At 41.1% G+C, this 11,429-nt stretch overlaps 1 protein-coding gene across 1 annotated transcript in view; it reads right to left on the bottom strand.

The window, feature by feature from the left end:
* ARHGAP20 (Rho GTPase activating protein 20) overlaps positions 1–6,915 on the bottom strand; it is a 55,169-nt gene extending 48,254 nt beyond the window's left edge. The window contains exon 1 of the mRNA XM_009999397.1: positions 6,833–6,915. Within this exon, the coding sequence (XP_009997699.1) occupies positions 6,833–6,915 (83 nt within the window). The remainder of the gene's footprint in view (positions 1–6,832) is intronic.
* Positions 6,916–11,429: the final 4,514 nt, after the last annotated feature.

Genomic DNA, 11,429 nt, shown 5'->3' on the forward strand with positions numbered 1-11,429 from the left:
TGCCAATCTCTGAGTTAAAAGGCCATTTGAGGCCTCAGAAAGTTCACTTTGTTCCTTGTTAACAGTTAATAAAGTTTTATCCCAAGCTATTACTAGGCAAAAATAACTTTTGCGCTCAAGCGCACGATTTAAGGAAACTACTCCAGTGTCACACTTGGCTTAAATCAAGCATGAATTAGAAATACTATAAAAATGACAGTTTGTACAATATCGTCACAGGTTATTTTAATTACATGCAATTCCATTAAAAAGGAAGAGGAATTTGACACAAAATAGTGTATTTAAAATAAAAAAAAAGTCACCGTTTTAATGCAAATTCACGTTTCCTTATTTTACATATGGAAACATGACATACTGAGGGGAGAAGTCGAGGGAAATTCTGACACAGAGATTTATGCCTATTCACATTAAGCATAAAATGTTAAAATATAAAAAATAGTAATGAAATGGAAAATTTCAGAAAAAAATTCTGATCAGAGGTGTTCAGGTTGAACTAAATCTAAAAATTAAATCCAAAACCAAAGAACACATTCTCCTCACATTGGGAAACTATTCTGTGGGGGTTTCACTGTGTTTTCTTCCTTTCTTTCATAAAATGACTCTTCTCTATTTTTAAGTGTACTGGAGACTCTCAGAGAAAGGACTATGAAACGAGGAGTACAGGACAGAGGGCTGCCAATCAGGGTGCCACCCTGTTATCCTCTCCCTTCACCTCCATTTTACAGCCTTCCAGGGACAACAATGCCTGCCAAAATCTGACACCTCTACTTGAAAGTGAAAGAGGCTGGAATAGTGTCTGCCCATGCCACCTCCTGTCCTGGTGTTGAGCCCATCTCTCCCCACACCACCATCACGGGTTGTGTGTATTGGCTTTGGAGACAAAACCCCACACTGATCACATGTGTAACATGCACAGGCACACACAGAAAATGGGCACACATGCAATATGGTGGCCTTCTCCAGTTTAGCCACCAGGGACCACCTGTCTCACACCATCCCAGGGCTGTGCCCAGTAGCAGGGTGGCCCTAGTCTGTGCTCCACATGCACCACTCAGTGGCCATGGCTGAGGGTCCCGCTCCTCTGCCTGACAGGTTCTGCTGTGGTGACCAATGTGAGAGGCCCCTCAGTGGCGAGGCAACCTCAGCCACATGGGTACAGACCCCACTCTGCACCCCAACAAATGCTGTCATGGTGCCTGGGAGGCTACGTGAGAGCAACACCCACCTCAGCCGTGATGGCAGCTGCTTGGGGTACATCTGCCCATCAAGGCCTCATTCTGCAATTGCCAGTAAATAAAATGGCTGTGGGGCGTGATGGGGTGGCAAATGATCCCCTCTCAATGCCCCTGTGCTGCACCAAGGTGCTGAGCCTTGCCAACCAAACGTGCCTCACAGAGATTATTTTGCTAGGCAGAATTATTTGCTACCATGGAAATGAGTGAAGAATGAGCAAAATCATTACAACAGAAATACCTACTTAACAAGTTAGTTACTTGCAATGAACTTTTATTCCCTTCCTCACTGGAATCAGATTTGCCTGAAACACCAAATACTCATCTTCCCTTTGAAAAAGAGACAGTTAAGGCCTTCTGGCAATTTACATTTATTAAAAGTCTCTATTTTTGTCTTCATCTAGTCACATAGCTTGGATCATCCACATATCTTCTGACTAAAACCCTGAACACACAATGTCCAAGACTTTGGGAACACTCTGTATTTGACTAGTGCCAAGTGGAATATATTACTAGATTACACATATGATCTTCGTTATCTGGGATATTTAGCATTTGGCACAAGACCCCTGGAAGATAACATGCCAGAATCACTTACTGTGCATTGGGAGAAGGAAGAGCAGCCTCTCTGTGAGTGGCACAACACTGCTTCCAACATACAGAAGGGGGAAAAGCACTTTGGAAATTTGTGAAATCCTAAGTGTTTACCTTTAACTTATTCAATCATAAAAATCACATACTAAAATTGGGCGAGGGTGATTTTTTAGGTAGTTCCTTTCCAGATTCCTTTAAGATTTGTTCATAAAATATTTTTTAAATTGCACTTAAAAAAAAAACAAAAAACGACCAACAGACCCTGCTTCTAGCTTACACCAAAATAAGATCATAAGTGTGTTTCATGCTGTAATAAAGAGTTGTTTCCTTACCAGTATTTACAACAGTGGAACAGGTTCAGGGCCAAATAGAACTAACTCAAAACCTTTGTTGATTCCATACACACTAATGCAGTTAAAAATCAAACTTATTTTTCCTGCATCTGAGTATCAGCCAAGAAAAATATAAAAAGCTTACTTTTTCAATGTATTTCTAGAGTAATTTTGCTCAAAGTGCTTACAAAGAGGATATCTGACAATGTCAAACAGTTCTTAGATGCCTATTCATCACTGTTTTGTGAGGAGACTGAGAGGAGACCTTCTCACTCCCTACAACTCCCTACAACTCCCTGAAAGGAGGTTGTAGCGAGGTGGGGGTTGGTCTCTTCTCCCAAGTAGCAAGTGATAGGATGAGAGGAAGTGGCCTCAAGTTGCACCAGAGGGCATTTAAATTGGATATTAAAAGGAATTTCCTCACTGAAAATGTAATGAAACACTGGAACAGGCTGCCCAGGGAGGTGGTTGAATCACTACCCCAGGTGGTGTTTCAGATACATATAGGTGTGGGTGCTTATAATCATAGAATCACAGAACTATTCAGGTTGGAAAAGACCCTTGGCATCACCAAGTCCAACCATCATCCCTACTCTACAAAGTTCTCCCCGAAACCATAAACCATATCTACCAACACCACATCCAAATGACTCTTAAACACATCCAGGGATGGTGACTCAACCACCTCCCTGGGCAACCTATTCCAGTGTCTGACCTCTCTTTCTGTGAAAAAAAATTTCCTAATGTCCAATCTAAACCTCCCCTGTTGCAGCTTGAAACCATTCCCTCTTGTCCTGTCACTGATCACCTGTGAAAAGAGACCAGCACCAACCTCTCTACAATGACCTTTCAGGTAGTTGTAGAGACTGATGAGGTCTCCCCTCAGCCTCCTCTTTCTCAAACTAAACATCCCCAGCTCCTTCAAACGTTCTTCATAAGATTTATTCTCTAGGCCCTTCACTGGCTTCGTTGCCCTCCTCTGTACTCGCTCCAGCACCTCGAGATCTCTCTTGAATTGAGGTGCCCAAAACTGGACACAACACTCCAGGTGTGGCCTCACCAGTGCTGAGTACAGGGGGACAATCACCTCTCTACTTCTGCTGGTCACACTATTTCTAACACAGGCCAGGATGCCATTGGCTTTCTTGGCCACCTGGGCACACTGCTGGCTCCACTGCATGGCTTAAGCAGTGGATTTGTTAGAGTTACATTAATGGTCAGTAGAGTTAGGTTATGGTTGGACTCAATCTTAAAGATCTTTTCCAACCAGAACAATTCTGTGATTCTGTGAAAGAGAAACTGTACAGAAAAGAGAGGAAAAAAAAGGAGGCAATGAACAGTCTGCATAGTTTCACCTCTGGGATGTAAGGATCCACTTATAATTCCTCTACATGTATCTGCGCTATATCTATCTGTACTATTCCATTCTCATTTCTGTACTATTCCACTATAATTTCTGTACTATTTACTATGTTCCTCAGCGTGCTTGAATGTCTGTGTACCACAGTGCCATACAGCCATCCCAGAATTCTCCTGTAGGCCAAATATCTTGTATCTTATATGACTGACATGGCAAGATTTGTAAGGAAGGCTTAACTTCCATAAGCACACAAGACCTTCCAATTTGCTTCTCTTTCAGGACTGAAGGAAGGGACAACGGTAGAAACAAGTGTCTGCATTTTCCAACCAGATCATCTCACCTCCTTTACATCCTTGTGCCATCACAGTTACAGTACCAATACCATTAAAAACCCTTAATCCTTAGAATGCTAAATAGCCATGTCCAGATGACACAATGGTTTATTTGAATAAGTACCATTAATGAACTTTAAAATGCCCCAAAGTGTCCAAAATAGAAGCCACCACATTTTATGAAAGTGCCCTGTATATAAACCAAGGACACCTGACATATAAAGTGATATAAAAATACAAACTGACTTGTGCTTCTCAGTATTTCCTGCCCTTTTAAACTTTGCACTTGTTCATTAATTTTAACAAACAACTGAGGTGAGCCAGCTGCTGAGGTGAGGGGATTCATATAAATCCTTCACAGATGTTTGCTAACTTCAGATAGGAGCTCTATTATCTACAAGTCATTAATCAACCATTAACAAGCAAGTGTTACAGAGTCCCAGCATGAAGGTTCACTGCCAGAGGAGAATAACAGATTTTGCAGGCTGGCTGTGTCTACAAGAAGGGGAACTAAGAGCTGAGACAGGTCTGAGATAAAACATTTGGAGGAGATTAGAAAACATGAGAAGTCATTTTGTTGCTCCTCAGTTTACCATAAGAGAAAGCACTTGACAAGAGTTAAGCATTTACACAAGAAACTCAGTGTAAAGTTCAAACTTATCCATCAGTGTGGTGATGAAGAGGAATGTGTTTTGCACAGCCAAACAAGGAAGTCAGGCAGAGGTGAGAATTACTGCTCCTTGTGAACAATAATAAACACCATCCAAAGTGTTACTCTCTAACTGACAGACTCTGAAGTTACAAAATCACCTGCTCTGGCTCTGGAGTCCTTGGACTTCACCCAATACCTGTCACTAAGGCCACAGAGTTCAGTTCAAAACAACAGGAGTAGCTAAAGTGTTGTGTGCCACAGGCAGAGGATAGACCTGACTGAGGCAGGATCCATCAGCTGTGAAAGCGGCAGGGTCTGCCAGGCAGGCAAAGCACTGCCCTTACTGTGGAGCAAGGCAATCTTTTCCCCTCTTTGGTCTTCGCCACCAAGTTTCTGCCAACTGGCCTTACAAAAAAACCCTTTCCATACACCAGGTCTAGTCCAGGCTATACAAGCAAGACATATTTACACTTAAGAAAGTTTAAAGATTTTAGGTGAAAATGTACATGCTGAATATTATTCCACTTAGTGGCTCTCCAGCTCTGTCCAGTTTCTGATACTTACAGTGCAGGCCATAAACCAAACCAAAACCAAAACAACCAACCAAACAAAACCAATAAAACAAAAAAAGAATTTAAGAAAATCTTTCATATCTGAACCCCAGCAGGCAAACAACAGAAGATATAAATATAAGCATCAAATATAGTTCATTCTCTTAATATCAAAGAGCAAGTCTCAATACAGCCTGAAGGGAAGACACAGAGACATAGATGTATAAACTGCAGGAAATTCTGAAGTCCAAGGACTGAGAGATCCCACCTCTTGTCCTCTGTACTCTCCAGTTATTGCTGCTCCACATAGTAGTAGACTCTAATTTCACATCCTTAGTTGTGAACATGTCATCTATGCCCAAAAGTATCACAATTAGGTATCACAAGTAGGAACACAGCTACAAATACAATTAAGAAATAATAGCAAATGAACAATAAATACCGCAGTACAGACAATCTGAACAATTTCAGTATTCTCATGAAGGGGTTACAAAACACACATTCATCTTATGGTAAGGACCTGGAAACACATTCAAGAGAGGCACCAGAAGAAATTTTGCAGACAGAACCAGAACACACTGGCTCTCAGTCCTAGGCTCAGGCCACCAGACTACACAAAAAGGTGCAGACACCTTTAGAAATTAATTTCTAAGTTTCCTCTTTCATGTCATAGCCAGCAAAAAGACCTGCAAGTAGTTTCAACTCATTTTCCTTTCTTATTTTTCAACTCTGATGTTTTTACTGAACACTTTCACAGGTTTCTGAAATACTGTGGAATTCTCCATGATGACAAATATGAAACCAGGTATTAGTTAGATCAAACACGAAAAAATTTCCAAAGCTCACATACTAATTACTTAATGCACCACAGAGTAGGAAACAATATTCCTTACAAAGCCATACTTTAATTTCTCTCCATGTTTCTTCATAAAGAGCTCTACAGTGCTGGGAGCATTAACAGCCCACCAGATGGTTCATATCTTGATAAACACTTAAGTTCTGTAAGTTTAAAGTCTAATGAACTGTAGTGCAGGAAGAAAAAAGTTATGTATGCAGAATGGTTCAAACAGCAGGTCAGGGCTAGGGCTGGACAGCAGAGTAGCTCTGCAGAAAGTCTTATTTCTATGGTAGCTGTAGTTGAGGTAGGGAGGGAGGAGGAACAGCTGACAGAAGTGGAAGACAAAAAACACTCAACACTTCACACCTGCACACACCCACTTACTCAGCCCCACAAGCTGCTAATGCTGGATGGGAGAAGGTTGTGACCACTAGATCCTGGCCCGCAGCACTGTCCTTCCAGACATGCTTCCAGAGCCCTGGAGAGACTGTATCATATAGCAGGCCATGCCAGACACCTCAGATTGAATTGTACCATCCCACAATAACCACTCCTGAGGAGCACTTGGCACTGCATAAGTGTAGGAAACATTCACCATCTTTTGCCCATGCTGTCTCCCCAGCAAGCAATCATAGCCAGCCACAAATCAATCACAACTGAGCAGCCCTAATGTTTCAAGTCCAGTTGCAAACTGGGGAACAGCTCAGCTTGCCTGATTGGATATAAACTGCTTAGTGTGGCAGCACTGGGGAAACCCCTCTAGGCCATCAGCCAACATCTGGGTTGGGTCTATCACATCTTTCAGCAGGTTTTGTAGCTGTGCAGCCCCTGAGCAGCCTGAATTTTGGTCGAAAACCTGGTATGGACAGTAGCTCAAAAACATTTCATGTCTGGGGCTGAGAAATGCAAAACCATACAGGCAGCAAAATTCTCTGACTCACCTTGAGACTGATCGAGATCTGTGAAGTGCTTTGACAAAGATCAAAGATGGTGCAGACTGGCGTCTTTGGGCCAAACTCTTCATTTTCTGATTGGAAAGAGACAAAATGAAATCATGGGTGAGACTTGGAACAATACCTGCATACATAAAGAGTTCTTGCAGCCAGACTCCAATTTCAGACCATGAAAAAAAGGCTGTTCTTGCCACCAGCAACACCCGCGGGAGAAAATGGTTCTAAAATACTACTTTGGGGAAAAAAAAAAAGGAAAGCTGATAATACTTGATAATTACTGCCTATACAGATACCTGAGGTACACTGCACACATGACATAAACACCTAAAGCATGTCCCCAACCATGTTTTGTCCCTTAATAATCTATTGTACGTAAATGTTATAAAATATCCAGATAGTGGTTCAAATTTCAAATGCTTGATACATTTCTGTGTCAGGTCTGACATGTATATAGTAAATTAAGATTTGGATTCTACCCATGTCACCTTCTGTGCTAAACTAGGCTACCTTTTATTTCCCAGTCTTTATGGATGAGGACATTTTCCTTCCCTCCTTATCTAGATGGAGTATTATGTCTTGTCTCTCAGTAGTCAATAGTGACATTGTTTTTTGGTCCTTTACACCAGCCTGGTGAGCTGCTGAGAACTCACAAACAGGTGAACATTTCACATGGTTCAGCTTGGAAGGGACCTTAAAGATGATCTAATTCCAACCTCCCTGCCATGGGCAGGGACACCTTTCACTAGACCAAGTTGCTCAAATCAAAGTTTTTTGTCATTATGTCTGTTCTCAGATAATGGCGAAGCAAGACTTTCTTCCTTTGTACTAAAAATAACCACAGCCTACCAGGAACAGATATGTTAGGGAACAACTGATTCTTCTGCCAATATATGTGCTGGATGTGGCACACATTTTGTTTGGGCAGGTGCATAGCATGCTCCCCTTGGAGAAATGAAACTATGCAGTACAACATGCTTTACATGCTTTTGACAAGTGCGTTTCATTTACTCATTGCAGTGAATTTGATATTATGTCATTTTTTTTGCTCCCTCCTTTATTTGTGTAGAGCACACTTGTTTATTTTGTCAGATACTCAGTTACAGCTCTTGCATAACAACTGTTAAAAATTCAACTGTGTTAATTTCAATTCACCTTTACAAAGTATACCCTCTTCCTTTTTTCTTTTATCAAAACATAACCTTCTCAAGACTGATAACTGCAGCCTGGGGACATTCAGCTCTCTTCTATCTGATCGGAGTATAAGTGGAAAATCTAATAGATTACTAAAAAAAAGAGATGCCCATTTTGTTAGTTTTAAGAAAAAAATAAATACTTTGCTAAATTTTTCTAATGAGTGAAATCAGTTTCTCTTAGTGCTAACCAATCTGAAAAGCTGCTAGCAGTTTACAAAGTAGCATATTTACAAATGTAAAGGCAAAAAATAAACCTGTGTGAGAATGCAGTTCAACATCCTACAGAAGACAAGCCACAGATTTCACACAACCAGCAGATTTTTAGGAGTTTATATAAAGCATCAACTCCCAATTGGAAAGGTACTGCAAGTCTTATTACTGGGCAGGCGGCTTTCAGGGGGTGGTTAAAACTAGAGCCTCTTAGCTCCTGCAATTGCAGAGGAGGTTTGGTTATGTTTTCAGAGATCTTAATTCCTTCGACTTCTCAGGTCTGAAAAGGAAGCCACTGAAAAAATGCAGCATTTTAAAATCTCTGTCAATTATGGCAATTTTTTCCATGCTTGGGTTAGCAGTGCTGAATAGTGCCTGTGGCCATTAGATTCTAGTCTTGACTTAAATATCTGAGGGCCAAGGTAAAGATTAGGAGTACAGTGAGTTACCTAAGGCTTAAATAACTGGCAGAGAGTCACAGAATACCTCAGGTTGGGGGGCATCCCAGGAGGTCTCTGGTTGAGCCTCTCTGGACCTGCTGAGAGCAGGACCCATTTGAGCAGGCTACTCCAGACGGCCTCCAGTCCAATCTGTGTTATCTCTGAGGATAAGATTCCACATCTCTCTGGGCAACCTTTTAACACAGCTATTTAAGCAAAGCTTTAAAAAGAAAAAGAACCTTAAAACATATAAAGATCACAGATGAGATTTGGAAAAGGAAAATTTTGACAGCAAAAGTGAAGTGACTCTGGTCAGCTGTATGCAAATAAAAACATAACAGAGAGACAATGACTACAGACAAAAAGGGTGTGTGAGTGTGTTTTTATTTTGCTATGTACAAAGTCTGAGAAAATAAAATAAGTGACCATCATAGATATCTCAAGCTGGAAGGGACCCATGATAAATTGAATTGATTTACTTTGAGAAGGAAGAGGGCAAATTAATTTTTGGCTGAGGTGGACCCAGATGCCTGCTCTCCTCAATTTCACTGCATTTACATGTGCAAAGATGTCACCCTGACAATGCAGAGAAAAGGAGCTACATCCTGGACAGCTATAGTGAGAGCAGATGTTTGGGAGCACAAGGAGATGCCACAACCAATTATGTAAGCATGGGACACAGAGAAGCATTTCTCAACATGTGTTGCACATCACAACCTCCCATTTTTTCATGTAAATATTAGAAAGGTCAACACAGACAGAAATCCTCATACTTGCAGGCTGAGTCACACCCATGTGAAATGTATCATCAAATCAGTATCCATAATGAATGTTTACAGTGTGCCAGATGCAAAGATGATAATCTTGTATCAGTCAGGACAAACTAGAGTTGTTTTTGCCTTCCTCACATTCAAGAGCTTAACTTCCCACCCCTCTTCTCTCCAGTTCAGGTTTAACTTCATACTTTCTGCATTTCTGATGGTGGTTGCCTTGGCTGCTTTTTTAACAGAAAAAAAAAGTTTTGCTTTTTCAGTTGTTGGGCTAGTGACACGCCGTGGTATTTGGTCAGTTTCTCACCTGGTATAAACAGACATAAGGTCACAGGTTTCAAAAGAACAAATTTACACCAGATAACAATCAGACCTACACTCTGAAACACTGTTTTGTAAAGTGTGATAGTAGGTGGTGTATGAGCAGATCAGACCACCATGCTGAGTACAGTAACCTCACAAACCGTCACTGAAAATATATTGTCTCTCCTCAGGAATCGGAACGTCTATGGGTTACAGGACTACAGTAACACTTTCACAAGTATCTCACAAGTCATTGGCTGGAGACAAAAATCTATTCCTGACAGCCAAAATTCCACTAATTTACTGATTCCACTAATTCTGATAATTCCACTAATACTGATACTATATGGATTTTATGTAAATGAATGTATTTAGTTATTATATTAATGCCCATTTGGTGAAAAAGGTAATGTACAGAAGCATCTGCATGATGTCCTCAAAAAAACTAAAGATAAAGCACATTTTGTACTTTGTGTGTATCATTTAACTACATCAAACTTAGAAAGAGAGTGGCAGAGCACAAATTAATAAAGAACGTGTGAAAAAAAACACGGTACTCACTACATCTTTTGTGATGACAAATAACTGAAGTGACAGATATGCAGTGTTTGTAATATTTTACAAGTATCTAGAGAAGTGAAAATCAGTGCAATAAGTAGTGGGTCTCCTGCTGCAGCTACTGCAGAGGTGTGGGAGGTGGAGCAGGGGGGGCTAACACAGGGGCTGTGTGCTGGGATTCTCTGGGAGCACACTGCCCACACTGCCAGGTTATGGTACCCAGCTGATATGATGGTCATACACATGCAGGAGGACTGCTCTCACCCAGCCTGAGACTTGCACACCGGAGCTATTTGCTCTCTGCTCTTTTTGTAGTCAACAGAGAGAAAATGACACCCTAGTACACAATTCATCTTGTCCTAGATGTGCTGTTTTCCTCCACTGACTGTAAAAGAAAACTGAGGTGACCAAGGAAACTGAGTTAATCAGCTCAATCCTCTCCCTGCTATCTGAGCAAAGGACAAGGAACAGACAAATTTGTGAGTTCACTAACGCAGGGAACAATTGTCTTATCAGAGACTGGCTTGAACTTAGGATGAGAAAATGGTATTACCTGATGTCTGTTTAAGAGATTCATACATGAAATAGGTGAAAAAAGCATCTAGTTCCTGACTGACAGGTGAACACAGCAGAAGTGCCTCCTCAGCAATGTGCAAATACCCTTGAAAAAGCCTCCCCAGAGATAAAAGGATTTCAGGCCCCTGATTTACAGTCTGGCTCCAGAAGCAGGTCAAGGTTGGGACGTGTGCCTGGGTCATTTAACTGGGTGACAGTGACAGCACTCAGATGTGCCAATACCTTGAGCTGAGGATTGTACTCAAGCGGCTAAGCTCTCCCTCTCATTGTTTTGTTTTTCTAATAAAGGGAAGTCTGATTTTAACAAAGCCTACTTTTAAAAACTATTTCAGTTAAGGATTTCATCCATACAAACTCTGTTCTTGTCTGAAGAACAATACCTATCTGTGGCACACATTTATGGTGTAGGTAGCATGAACCAAAGCACAGAACACAAACCTTTACCGAAAATTAAAGGCAAAATTCAACTAACTGCCCAACAATCAAAAAATCAAAACAATCCTCAGCATCCAGCAGTTAATTTTCCAGCAGAACT

The sequence above is a fragment of the Chaetura pelagica genome, unplaced genomic scaffold (assembly GCF_000747805.2).
Source record: "Chaetura pelagica isolate M959 unplaced genomic scaffold, ChaPel_1.0 scaffold85, whole genome shotgun sequence".
Classification (NCBI taxonomy): Eukaryota; Metazoa; Chordata; class Aves; order Apodiformes; family Apodidae; genus Chaetura; species Chaetura pelagica.